At 41.0% G+C, this 14,288-nt stretch overlaps 1 protein-coding gene across 1 annotated transcript in view; it reads left to right on the top strand.

Annotated features, from left to right (window-relative positions):
- baz1b (bromodomain adjacent to zinc finger domain, 1B) overlaps positions 1 to 14,288 on the top strand; it is a 92,284-nt gene that overhangs the window by 55,814 nt on the left and 22,182 nt on the right. Inside the window, exons 11-15 of the mRNA XM_078548467.1 lie at positions 596 to 773; positions 3,287 to 3,463; positions 5,738 to 5,885; positions 7,891 to 8,038; positions 11,581 to 11,705. Of these exons, the coding sequence (XP_078404593.1) occupies positions 596 to 773; positions 3,287 to 3,463; positions 5,738 to 5,885; positions 7,891 to 8,038; positions 11,581 to 11,705 (776 nt within the window). The remainder of the gene's footprint in view (positions 1 to 595; positions 774 to 3,286; positions 3,464 to 5,737; positions 5,886 to 7,890; positions 8,039 to 11,580; positions 11,706 to 14,288) is intronic.

Below are 14,288 nucleotides of genomic sequence, written 5' to 3'. Positions count from 1 at the left end.
GTGTTGTTTGACAGTTGCCCCTTTTTATTGTTGAGGACACTAACTGGTGTTGGGAATGTGGTTTCACAAGGCCAGGTGCTTGGTATTACTTTGGACACATGGCCACTCTTGAGCCTACTTATTGAGTATTATTGGTTATTTGGTTATTTTGCAGTGTGGGGGAATGGAGGTAGGGTCATCAGAGCTGAACCCAATCCTGTTCTTGTCTACATGCACACACTTGCCAGAACAAGTCAGTATTCCAAATTGGGGAGGAACTCCAACTTTTAATTTAATTTCTTCCGATTCATAGTAAAAGGAGTTCTGAGAACACTCCAATCCCCCTATAATTTGCCCTGACTACAATCCATTACCCTAGAAAATAAGCTAATGTTTCATATTTAAACTATAAAGTAAAATTGTTCTGTGCATGTAAACATCAACTGTATGTGCTGATTTTGAGTTTAGACTGTGAAACTTTGTCATCTTAATATATGTTGACTCCTTTCTCTTGATCTAGGAATTATTATGGTTTATTGACTGGGAAATATAGTCTTTGTTGCATAATTGGCTAAATAAATGTTACAATTTTTAAAATAGCAACTTCGATTTATAGGTATCAAGATATCCTTCATTCACTCCACTTGGCACGGAAACCAAACCTTGGCCTCAAGTCATGTGATGGCCATCAGGAGCTCCTCAACTACTTGCGAACTGACCTGATTGAAGTGGCAACGCGACTGCAAAAGGGAGGGCTGGGGTACATGGACAAATGTGATGAGTTTGAAGAGAGAGTGAGTAACCATGCAGATATGCCACTGCCCTTTGTAAAGAGGTGCATATATGGCCACCAGTTGTATTATACAGGAGATGTTAGCACAATGTTTCTGTGTTAACAGTCGGTCAGGGTCCATGAATTGGTTCCCAGCAAATCAGAGCTAATAAAATCAGTGTTTCCTTTTCTAGTTTGTCAGAATGGAGGTTTGGCTTAAGCCCATTTGTTTTTTTCTTCATTCCACTAAATGGGGACAGCAAAACTCATGAGTCACAGCCCAGCAAAGCACACTTGTTCCAAACCACTGTTCAGATAAATTTGAATGTGCACTTTTCTTTAAGAACATGTCATCAGGCTTTAGAAGGGCAACTTGTATTTATTTTAAAAAATGCCTTTCTCAACTGAGGTTATAAATTCTTGTTCAACCTCTTGACAGAAATACGTTTTTATCCATCGTCCTCCAAGTATGATGTCAAGAACAAGACTTAGTTAACTAGAAAGAGTGAGGAAGTAAGGGACAGAATTGTAAAAGTTAATGCAGAAGCCAAAGAGAAAATATTAGCAGGCAAAATTAAAATGAGCTCTAAAACATTTCATAAAGTTAAGCAGTTAGCTGGGAAAAGATTTGGGCCTATTTAAAACCTAAAGGAAAATCTTCATGTAGAGACAAAGGGCATTGCTAAAGGAAATTATGGACAGGACAGTAATAGCTAAAGAAGACTTACTAAAAAATATTAGCATTACTGAAAGTTGGTAAGTCACCTAGTCCAGATGGAATGCATCCTAGGTTGCTGAAAGGAGCAAAGATAAAATAGAAGAGGCATTGTTCACAATCTTTATAGAGTAAAGAGAAAAAAGTTATTCCCTCTGGTCAGTTGCCAATAACTAGAAATCATAGATTTAAAATCATTGGCAAAAAATCTAAAGGGAAAGGTGAGGAGAATTTTTTTCACTTAATTTGTTGGGATCTGGAACGCTTTACTTATAAAGGTGATGGAATCTGTTTCCATCAGTCATCTTAAAAGGAAGATGGATAGGTCCTTGAGGCTGAAGAACTTGCATGGTTAAGGATAAAATGTGGGGATGTGGAACTAAGCATGACTGCTCTTTTAGAGAGCCAGCACAGGAACAATAGACCAAATGGCCTCCTACTATGTTGTAAGTTTCAATGACACATTCTGGAATGTTATATGTACAGCTGGCTGGGATAGGATCAACCTTGGATCAAATTCCCCATATTGGAATAGTCTCAACACTCAGTGCAAAGGGTCACATGAAGATGGCCACACGGATGAAGTGCCAGATAGTTAGTGCACGTGGAATTTTCAATTCTGCAATTGGATGATGTTTTGGGAGCATGTGAAGAAAGAAAGAAAAATAAAATCATCTTATCAGTGGTTCAGCAAATTTAATCGGTAAGGAAAAAAGATGTATTGATGTTAGCTTTCGTTTTCTCATTAACCCAAGCACATTTGTGCCAACGAATTACTTCTGAGACTTGATCACTGGTTTGCAATTCCCTAGAAAACCAAAGACTAGTTCTAATTCATCTGTTTCTAATGGTGTTGGTTAAGGCTGAAGGCAGAACACTTGTTGCTCTTCCTTCACTGGTGCATAGGGTCTTTTAGTTGAGCCATACAGGCAGACTTGGACTTTTAAAAAATTTACTTGTTCATGGGACATGAGTGTCGCTGGCTAGGCCAGCATTTACTACCCATCCCTAATTGCCCTTGAGAAGGTGGTGGTGAGCTACCTTCTTGAACCACTGCAGGGCAGCAGATAAATGGGAGCGCCACCACCTGCAAGTTCCCCTCCAAGTCACTCACCATCCTGACTTGGAAATATATCGCCGTTCCTTCACTGTCGCTGGGTCAATATCATGGAACTCCCTCCCTAACAGCACTGTGGGTGTACCTACACCACATGGACTGCAGCGGCTTAAGAAGGCAGCTCACCACCGCCTTCTCAAGGGCAACTAGGTATGGGCAATAAATGCTGGCCCAGCCAGCGAAGCCCACATTCTGTAAATGAATCTTTAAAAAAAAAAGGCCCATGTGATATAGGTACACCCATTGTGCTGTTGGTTAAATTTGCTATGTTGGCCCTCCCGCTCTCCATTTTAGCACCGCTAATCGATGGATTCATGTCCGCTAACATTTGTAATCGAAGTTCATGCGTGAAATAAAATAAGATGATTTTATTTTTCTTTCCTTCCTCACATACTCCCAAAACATCATCCAATTGCAGAATTGAAAATTCCACGTGCACTATCTGGCACTTCATCCGTGTGGCCATCTTCATGTGACCCTTTGCACTGAGTGTTGAGACTATTCCAATATGGGGAATTTGATCCAAGGTTGATGTACAGGACAATGTACTTGAGCAAACCTAATGCCTGTGGATCCATACCCCAATAAAGAGCCAAGGAGAGGAAAATAATTTAAACATACAAATTAGGAACAGGAGTAGGCCACTTGGCCTATTGTTAGAAAAATCGCTGCTAGCTAATGTTCTGCTTTTACTCTCTGCCAGGTACGCTCGCTGGAGAGTCTGAAAGATTTGGGTGAGTGTGTGATCACACTACAAGAGTGTATAATAAAGAAATTCCTGCAAGGTTTTATGGCCCCCAAGCAAAAGAAGAAGAAGGCAGGAGAGGAAACAAAAGTAGAGGAAATAGATGAGGAGAAGAAAATAGCTGAAGAAGCTAAGGTTAGTTTTGGAATTTCACTCTGATGGCTGAGAAGGGGTTTGATTAAGGCATAGCTGGGCTAAGCATTCTATTTAACTGAAGTCTAGCAGATGTAGAAATGTGCTTTGCCTGCAGCCCTGGAATGTGTATTCCACCACCACTTCCTTCACTCCACCGCTTGTGGCTCGTCAAAGCCCTGTACTCTGGACTTCCCTCCATAAACCTCTTTTGTTACTGCTTCCGTTTCCTTCAAGATGTTCCTTAAAACCCACTTGGTCCAAACTTTTGGTCACCAAGCCTAGCGTCTCCTTTGGCTCAGTGTCAGTTTTAATCTGATTATGCTCCTGTGAATCAACTTGGGACATCTTACTGCATTAAAGGCACTATAAAAATGCAAGTTATTTGCTTTTAATGTAACCCAACTCTCAACGGTGGAATGAAAGAAGCAGTTCATTGGAGTGTGGCCACCGGGCTTTCGTTTAACAGTGCCAATACATTAAAGGGAAAATCATGTTTGAACCAATGTACTTTAACATTGCATGATAAGCTGCTCGTACATATCTTTCATCACCTCACATGGCCCCCCCCTACCACTGCTTCTTCCTAGTTTCAAAATGCTGTTCCCAGTTTTGGGAATAAATATACTGTGCATTTTATGAACATTCCACATTCTCCATTAAAATTTTCTGAAATCAGTGCGAGTGTTGTACTGTTCACTGTTATGTTCATCTATGTGGGATAGAATGATGGGTAGAAAACTGTCTGTTATTCGGTATGCTTTCAATGTTACCATATGGCTGAATGTAGCTGTATTTCATTGTGTGGAAGGGAACAACAGGGGGCAGTATGAGTTAGTGTAACTTACCAGGATAGTTATTTACTTTATGTAATTCTGGAGAGGGATAACATTGAGAACAGGCAGTAATTGATTACTCATTTTTATGATGTAGGTTATTATGCTACTAGTTTTTACTTAAGTTTTACTGGTTCTATTGCTGAATAAACACCTTGATTTAATGTAGCCCTGTGTGATGAGTATTGATTGTTATTATCCACTTGACTAGCCAGTGGCAGCAAGAACAGATAGTTTGATTCAGTTTACAATCAGGAGAAGCTCTCATGTACCTTGGAGAATAACAGATGGCCAGGAGTGATTTTAGTGTTATTTTAATTGCTGGTTCCTAAAATGCTGTTGTTAGATTTTCCTTCTCAGTGCAGATTTGGGAGTCCTGCGCTATGTGTCTGCCATTCGCCTTAGTTTATCAATTTAAAAAAAAGTGTCCAAATAACTGTTCTGATGGTTTGCACATTTAATGCAGTACTTTAGGTAGTTCACTTGGTAAGCCAGTGTGTCACTGAGCTTGTAGACCAAAAGGTGTGAGGTTCAATTGCCAGCCCATGTTCTATTAACTGTCTTCAGTTAACATGACAAGGTAAGTGAGAACTATGATTGGCCTTGTTGCACCTGAGCTAGGGAGGAGACAATCATTGGGAGTTCACTCCTGCTGTCTGTTGGCCTTTGTTAGGAAGTGCTTAGCTAGTAAGATTATGATTGGAATTTGAGGTTCTCAGCGTAGAAGAGCTCACTGCCCAACTTTACAGTTGAATATTAGCCATTTGTGCTTTGTAGAATTGGTTGTAGGAATGAGAACACCTATTTTGGAGGAATTGGTGATGGCAGTTTCCAAATATTTTTATTTGCATTGGGTTAAAGGTGAAGAAAATGCCTAGAAGAGAACATTTCAGTATAAAGCATTTTATTTCTCTAATTCTTAAATGCATCTGATTTTTGAGGTGTTCATTTCTCCTACCTATATGATGGCATACATAAGGAGTATGACAACCGTTGTGATCAAAATGATTGTCCTTTTTTCACACTAGTGTTTCATTCTCTTCAAAGGTAGAAAATATTTGATAAGCTGAGGCCAGATATGAATCATTAAACTGCTTTATTTCATAGTGAATAGCCTTAGAGTAACAGCCGTTGAATTTGCTTACAGAGCAGCCTGCCTTTCTGTAGTAATGCTAACTGATGCTTCTCCATGTCAATGGATTGTCTTAACTTGAACAAGTTAACTTCCATCCACTCTTTATGTTTCTCTGAGCTTGGTCAAAGCTTGCCCCTGTAGCATTCCGTTTGAAGATTTAACTGGCTTTGTACCTTTATTGGATCTCCCTGTCTGTCTGTGGCTTTGTTTATTTATCACCTGCATTTGCACCCAGAAAGGACCAGAGGCTTTTCCTGGTTCTAAACTTTCTTATTGTGTAATTGTCTCTTCCCTAACTTGCGACAGGTTGCTTCTGCCCTGGAGCTATGGAAATGTGCTATCCAAGAGGCTCAGACCTTCTCTCGTATGCATGTGTTGTTGGGAATGTTGGACGCCTGTATCAAATGGGATATGTCGACAGAAAATGCCCGGTGTAAAGTGTGCCGTAAGAAGGGTAAGCTTTGCAGCTCAGCTACTGGACTGTCCTCCATGAATTGATTTTTAAATTCTAGGTGTTGGGAACCAGTCAATAGAAAATGCTATCAGATGTGCTTCAATGGTCATTTCCACAAGTATAGATTAATAAGAAGATACAAAGCTGGTCAACTTTCTTCTGAAGAAGAAAACCTAGCTTAATGATGTGGTTTAACACTACTGATGATTTTAAGGAAGATTTTCAACCAGGAGTATTGTCTCCCTTTCTGTTGTCAGATGCTGACAGACCTGCTTTGTGTTCTTGGCATTTTTGAGATTTTTCTGCCCAAATGCTATGTTTTGAACATTGTCTCATTCATGGAACACCAACAACGCCTCACAAACGTAATACTGTTCTACCGTTTGTTTTCCTCTGCTTTTGTGTTCATATCAAATAAAAATGAATTTGAAAGGGGTTGGGAAGTCTAATGGAAATGCCTTATTTGTTCCACATGACCCTCCTGTTATTGGAAAAAGCACTGCTTTTGAGATTTTTACACACAGCATCAATTTTATTGATGCCATGTTGATCCTTGTAGGGGGTTCCCTCCCTGCTAGGCTGCTCCTGTGAAGTCAGCACTAGAGCAACTCTATTGCAAGCAGCAGGAGGGAGGCCACCATTTCAAATGAAGCTGAGAGCTACTTAGAGGGCTGCCCATCCAATGCAAATAGTTGTGAAGGAAATTTAAGGTATTTCATTCCATGTTGGAAAGGGTAATACGTGAATAAAGGCTACTTCCTCTTGCCTTTTCTTCTGCTTTATTTTTTAAATTGGTCTAATAGTTGTTATAACAAGATCAAGGCTGCAGCTTTTGAGGTTAGGACTGAAATCATTAGTGTATTAGGTCGCTGTTGGTGTAACAAACACAATCAGCATTTTTACTTTCAAAACTTTGATTTATGAAGTTGTTAACAATGCTGAATAATTCTGCTGATTACTTTCAGTTAAACCACCCACAAACTGGACGGTACTACTTTCTACATCCCCTCGTTTTCTATTCCACTGACTCCTTTCTCCTGTTGTTTCACCACACCATTCACGACCATCTGGCATCAACTCTCTGGAGTTCCCTTCCTGAAACACTCTGCCTCTTCATCTTCTCTTTCTTAAATACCTCTATTTTTTGTCAAGGTTTTGGGCACCTCATTTAGGAAGTGACTTGGAATACTTCTCTATATAAAACATCTTTTAATTAATGCAGGTTCTTTTGTGTTAGGTTAGTGGTGTGAAAAATGTTTGTGGATGGGATCTTAAAGCAAGCAATGTGGTGTTTGATTGTCTTTGATCAGTTCAAAGTACTTGATCTGCTTTTCACCAGACTTCCCTATGTGATGGTTACCCATCTTATACAATTTCTGAAACAATTTTAAGTGGAGTCTCTTTGATCAAATGGGATGAAGTTCAGCAATGTGCATACCTGAAAGCAATCTGTCCCTTCAAATTCACCATTGCTGCTTCACTTATTTATCAAATTATTTGGACATCTTAGGAAGATTGATGCAGTGGTAGCATTACTCATGAACTCTCCAGTAAATCAAGGACTCGTCCAAAATGTGACTAGAGTATTTCATCAGACTTTTTTTCCGCTGTAAACAGGAGCTGGATAGCTTTGTTAATGTGATGCTCTGAAATTAGTTGGAACTGAGGAAAAGAGAATTTTGTTCCCAATTAATTTTTTTACAAGTGTGGGATGTTCTGGTTTGGGTTTCACTGAGCCAAGGTCAACAACTTGTACCTTTTTTTTTCATGTTGTGGTGTGCACCTACATCTAATAGCAACATTATTTAGAAATGTATTGGAATTGTCTGGGAAGCCAAGGAGAATTTACTTGATTGTTTTTACATTTTATTGCTATATATCCTGAAAACGTATTTGTATTTAATCCTATTTCAAAAACAGATCCAACTCTTAAGATCTTTATACATTTCCCACGGCCTGCAAACCCACATGTGTTTGGCTGACTTTTTGTTTTCTTGTTCTCCAGGTGAAGATGACAAGCTGATCCTGTGTGATGAATGTAATAAGGCTTTTCACTTGTTCTGTTTGAGACCAGCCCTCTATGTGATACCAGATGGAGAGTGGCTATGTCCAGCCTGTCAGCCAGCCACGGCCAGGCGTGGCACACGTGATAGGTAACCAAACAACTCGCTTACCACTGCAGCATGTGTTGTCTTCTGATTTGCTATATTCCTTTACACCAGAGTTATGCTGCTACTGAAATGGATTCCAACTGATCTAATGGTTGAAAAGCTTTAAAAGAATTTTGGCCTATGCTTTCTATTGGTGTACAGAGTCATGTTAGACCAACTCACTGGGTTGTTTTGGATTGAGTTCCTGTATAATCAACTTGTAGGGCAGTACTCCTGACAGTAATTCACTTCAGTTAAAGCCAGACCTACTTTAAAGCAGTTCAGTTTTTGTAAATAAAGACTGCTCTTTTACTTGTGCCTGCTGTCTCATGCTGTATCTTGCCTGCCTTTTTTCTCTCAAGTCCACCTCTGTCCAGAGTGCAAAACTGGAAAGCTGTGGCTTGAGGCACAGAGACCCATAATAGAACCAGGGGATCAACCCTGGTTCAATGAAGAGCGCAGGAGGGCATGCCTGGAGCAGCACCAGGCATACCTAAAAATGAGGTGTCAACCTGGTGAATCTAGAACACAGGAATACTTGTATGCCAAACAGCATAAGAAGCAAGTGATAGACAGAGCTAAGCAATCCCACAAGCAACAGATCAGATCTAAATTCTACAGTGCTGCCACATCAAGTTGTGAATGGTGGTGGACAATTAAACAGCTCACTGGAGGAGATGGCTCCACAAATATCCCCATCCTCAATGATGGGCGAGCCCAGCACATCAGTGCAAAAGATAAGGCTGAAGCATTTGCAACAATCTTCAGCCGGAAGTGTTGAGTTGATGATCCATCTCGGCCTCCTCCGGAAACCCCCAGCAACACAAGTGCCAATCTTTAACCAATTCGATTCACTCCATGTGATATCAAGCAATGGCTGAAGGCACTGGATACCGCAAAGGCTATGGTTCCTGACAATATTCCAGCAATAGTACTGAAGACTTGTGCTCCAGAACTTGCTGTGCCCCTAGCCAAGCTGTCCAGTATAGCTACAACGTTGGCATCTACCCAGCTATGTGGAAAATTGCCCAGGTATGTCCTGTACACAAAAAGCAGGACAAATCCAACCCAGTCAATTACCACCCCATCAGTTTACTCTCGATCATCGGTAAAATAATGGAATGGATCATCAACAGTGCTATCAAGCGGCATAGCAATAACCTGCTCACTGATGCCCAGTTTGGGTTCTGCCTTAGTCACTCAGCTCCTGACCTCATTATAGCCTTGGTTGAAACATGGACAGAGGAGCTGAATTCCCGAGGTGAGGTGAGAGTGACTGCCCTTGACATCAAGGCCGCATTTGACCAAATGTGGCATCAAGGAGCCCTAGCAAAACTGGAGTCAATGGTAATCAGGGGGAACTCTCCGCTGGTTGGAGTCGTACCTAGCACAAAGGAAGATGGTTGTGGCTGTTGGACGTCAGTCATCTCAGCTCCAGGACATCACCTCAGGAACTCCTCAGGGTAGTGTCCTCGGCCCAACCATCTTCAGCTGCCTCATTGATGACCTTCCATCATAAGGTCTCAAGTGGGGATGTTCGCTGATGATTGCACAATGTTCACCATTCGCGACTCTTCAGATACTGAAGCAATCCATGTCCATATGCAGCAAGACAACATTCAGGCTTGGGCGGACAAATGGCAAGTAACATTCGAACCACACAAGTGTCAGGCAATGACCATCTCCAGCAAGAGAGAATCCAGCCATCACCCCATGATGTTCATTGGCATTACCATCACTGAATCCCCCACTATCAATATCCTGGGGGCTAACATTGACCAGAAACTGAACTGGACTAAGCATATAAATACTGTGACTACAAGAGCAGGTCACAGGCTCAGAATCATGTGACGAGTAACCCACCTCCGGACTCCCCAAAGCCTGTCCACCATCTACAAGACACAAGTCAGGAATGTGATGGAATACTCTCCACTTGCCTGGATGAGTGCAGTTCAATAATCAAAAGGCTTGACACCACCCAGGACAAAGCAGCCCACTTGATTGGCACCACATCTACAAACATTCACTCCCACTGCCACCAACACAGTAGCAGCAGTGTGTACCATTTACAAGATGCACTGCAGGAATTCACCAAGGCTCCTTCGGCAGCACCTTCCAAACCCATGACCGCTACCATCTAGAAGGACAAGGGCAGCAGACACATGGGAACACCACCACCTGGAAGTTTCCCTCCAAGCCACTCACCATACTGACTTGGAAATATATCACCTTTCCTTCACTGTCGCTGGGTCAAAATCCTGGAACTCCCTTCCTAACAGCACTGTGGGTGTACCTACAGCACATGGACTGCAGTGGTTCAAGAAGGCAGCTCACCACCAGCACCTCTAGGGCAATTAGGGATGGGCAGTAACTGCTGGCTCAGCCAGCGAAGCCCACTTTCCATGAATGAATTTTTTTTTAAAAGTTGAGGCTTGGACGATTTTTGAGCAAGGCTACTTTTGGATAGTTCCGCCAGAGATTCTGCTGTTCCATATAGTGACAACACATTGACCAAGACTGTGTAAAATCATTTGATTGTGTGATTGGTACAAAGACTGTGCTTTCTCTGTCAAGATATTTTAAAATGAGGTTTTATTTTTAACATGAACCTTTGAAATTGCATTATAGCACATTTAAGAATTCAGGACACAAAATGTTTACTTAGGAGCAGGGAATTTACATTGTTTTTTTTGTGCAATAAATTGAGTTGTTCCTCTCCATTCTTCATTAATGGGTAGGAACAGATGGAAGGATGGATGTTTTTCTAAGTATTGCCAGAACACAAAGATGCAACAACAAGAAGTTATATTTATGTACTGTCCTTAACATAATAAAACAGGCACTTTACAGGGGAATTATAAAACAAAATATGACACCAAGGCACATAATGAGAAAATAGGTCAGGTGACCAAAAGCTTGGTCGATGAGAGAGATTTTAGAGAGTGTCTTAAAGGAGGAAAGTGAGGTAGAGAGGCCGAGAGGTGTAGGGAGGGTATTTCAGAGCTTGGGGCCTAGGCAACTGAAGGCACAGCCACCAATGGTAGAGCAACTAAAGTGGATGTTCGAGGCCAGAATTAGAGGCCGCTAAAATAAAAGCAAAATACTGCGGATGCTGGAAATCTGAAGTAAAACAGAAAGTGCTGCCAATAAAGAAGAGTCATATTGGACTCGAAGTGTTAACTCTGTTTCTCTCTCCACAGATGCTGCCAGACCCCCTGAGTTTTTCTAGCACTTCCTGTTTTTATTTTAGAATTAGAGGAGCATAGATATCTCAGAGGGTTGTGAGGTTGGAGGAGATTACAGCGATAGGGAGGGGCAAGGCCATGGAGGGAGTTGAAATCGAGGATGAAAATTTTAAAATCAAGGTGTTGCTGGAGCAGGATCCGGTGTAGGTCAATGAACACAGGGTTGACAGGTGATTGGGACTCAGTACATAAATCTATATTTCTGTTTAAAAACTGAATTCGCCAATTGAAATGTCCGATTGTGCCTAAAATCATCCTTTTAAGTAAAAATAAATCCACCTGCTATCACTGCCTTTTTAGAAATTATGCTGAGGAGGAAGATGAAGAGAATGAGGAGGAGGAAGAGGAAGAAGAAGAGGTGGAAGAGGAGGAAGAGGAAGAAGAAGAGGAATACTATGAGGAGCGAGGAGGGCCCAGACTTAGATGTAAGTTGTGAACTTAGTTGCCTGCTGCTAGGAAATAATTTTAAATGCTTAATGGATTGGATTTTGAATTTGGAGTGACCTTTTTTTGTTTGACTGGAACCTACTTCCCTGTTTTAGGGTTCCGGCCCCTTCACTGCCTCCCTGCCTCCCCAACATAATTTTATGTAAGCTACTAAGTGATATGATTCAGATCTGGACTGTTGAAGGGAATTACTATAAACTTTGTCAAACTTAAAAGAATTTTTTTATTTTACAAATTAATCAAATCAGCACTTGACAATTATTTATCTCCAATAGCACTTTTAAATTCAAAGTTATTATATGTTCTACATCACTGTAATTCCCAAAGTACATATTTTTCCATCTGTAGAAATCTGAAGATTACAGGTACATTTGCACATTTTTTATAAAATGTGAAATTTTCTTTGATTTTTACCTATTTTGCTTTAGATTGTCTGCCTGCAGCTTTACAGAACAGCTGGGCTGACTCCCTCTAGTGTGATTATTTGGAAATTTATGTGGGGGGACTTTATTATCTTAACTGTGCATCAAGTATATCAACATTAGATAATGTGTGTTGGAGCTGCAAAGTATTGCCCTACCCATGACCTGTGCTAAGTTTAATTTAAAGATATTAATTACAGTTTTCTCGCATGGGATGCAATGTTGTCATAATGAATGGAATTCAATAAGTAATATGGAGTTAACCAGGAAATGCTTAATCGCAAGTCTTGATTATCACCCTGTGACTGCGTGTATTTTGGATGTTTTTTACGAGGATTTTTTAAAAGAAAAAGACAATATATAGTGCTTTTTTTTCTGGCTGGGTTTTAATAAACTGTAATCTTATTAAGATAATGGGGGATTGCTAGCCAGCCGTAATACACAACTTGCATTCCACCTAAATGGAATGTAAAGGGAACAAACGCTCAAACTCCCATCCAAGTAGTGTGGAAGACCACTTCCCCTGTTGGCTTTCACAATATCTTGAAACTCGCCGAAGGTTTCTGAGATGAGACCTCATAAATGCAATTACCTGCGCTACAACACAATGACTACAGCAGACGTGGTAATCAAATTCCTCTGAAATATACAGCCAGCAAGGCTTTTTAAGAACTGTTTGCCAAGCCAGAGATCAGAGATTGGAAGGTTATACTGAAGGACTGCCAAGAGCTGTGTCCCTCTCTCTGGGAAGTATTATGCAGGGATATTGCAGAGTAACCATCCCAAGAAGGGAAAATCTACTGCAAATCAAGACCTTTCAGGAGTAAAACCTGGAAATCCGCTTGGTACAGCTACATCCAGGAAGACAACTGAACAAAACAGCTGCAACGTGGAAACATTGCATTGAAACCAGCCAAAGGACAGTTAATCATATATTTCTTTGTTTTTCATGAACTGTAAAAAATCTTTAAGTCTGTCCTCGTGTTCTATCATCAGGTGTACTAGTGCTTTTGAGAAGCTGAAAGCTGTTCTAGCAAACGAACCGGTGTTAGCAGCTCCAGACTTTAATAAAGCGTTAAAAGTAGCTATTGATACTAGTGACCTTGGGGTAGGGGCTCGCCTACTGTAAGAGGATGAATCAGGCATAGAGAGACTAATCCGGTATTTCTCCAAGAAATTGAACAAACGCCAGAAAAGCAATTCCACTGTGGAGAAGGTAACCTTAGGATTATTACTAGCTCTCAAACACTTGAGATATATGCTTGAAATGGCTACACAGAGACCACAGTCTATACAGACCACAATTCCTTAACCTTTGTAGAAAAATTCAAAACCAAAAATGTGATACTATTTTGTTGGAGTTTGTTTCTCCAACCATATCACTTAAAGATTACCCACATTGCCTGCTTGTCCCCTCCCCAGCTGTGCTACTGCTTTGACATGTTGACATGAAACAGCTGCTGTTTTTTCCTACAGGCTGGGGTGTTGACTAAATAGTTTACGTCCCCAGTTCTCTTTCCTACCCTATGCGTGCCACTGAACTGGGCTTTCAGAGGTTCACCCTGTATTGGTAGGAGCACTAGCACATAGTCTCCTGGCTGAAGGGTTTGGGCTTTGGCTTGTTTGCCTGCCTGTTTTTTCATAGCTGTTTGGGAGGTTTTTAAGTGCTCCTGAGCCACGGGCTCTCGAGAGCCGCTCACACAACACAAATATATAGTCTAACATGGAGACCTCTTTCTCCTGGGGCCCAAGGAATTTGTGTGAAGTATGAACGAGGGTTACGATTTACATAGTTTTTTTAAATTTGAGAAATAGGGTCAAAAAACTTACCTCGTACTTCAATTTGAACTCAGAAAACCTGCCTGATTATTTTTTTATTAACTGAAAGCATATATAGTGGGACTCTTGGAGTATTGGCAAAGCATATCCTCGCTAAATTCACAACTAAACCCTGTTACAGGCAGACCTGGAGTGGTAAACTAGGGGAGGCAATACCCCTCACGTGGTTTTAACAGTTCGAACAGCTTCTAGTTAAGCTGTTTATTTGTTCAGCGCAAGGTACTGGATGCCTGGGCGGGATTCGTGGAGCTATATGAACTTGAGGCCTCATTTTGAGTGGAGAAAATTGTCGGGGAATTT

Source organism: Cetorhinus maximus, chromosome 9 (assembly GCF_964194155.1).
Source record: "Cetorhinus maximus chromosome 9, sCetMax3.hap1.1, whole genome shotgun sequence".
Classification (NCBI taxonomy): Eukaryota; Metazoa; Chordata; class Chondrichthyes; order Lamniformes; family Cetorhinidae; genus Cetorhinus; species Cetorhinus maximus.
Note: the sequence above shows the minus strand (reverse complement) of the source record. Positions and strands in the feature narration are given on the sequence as shown.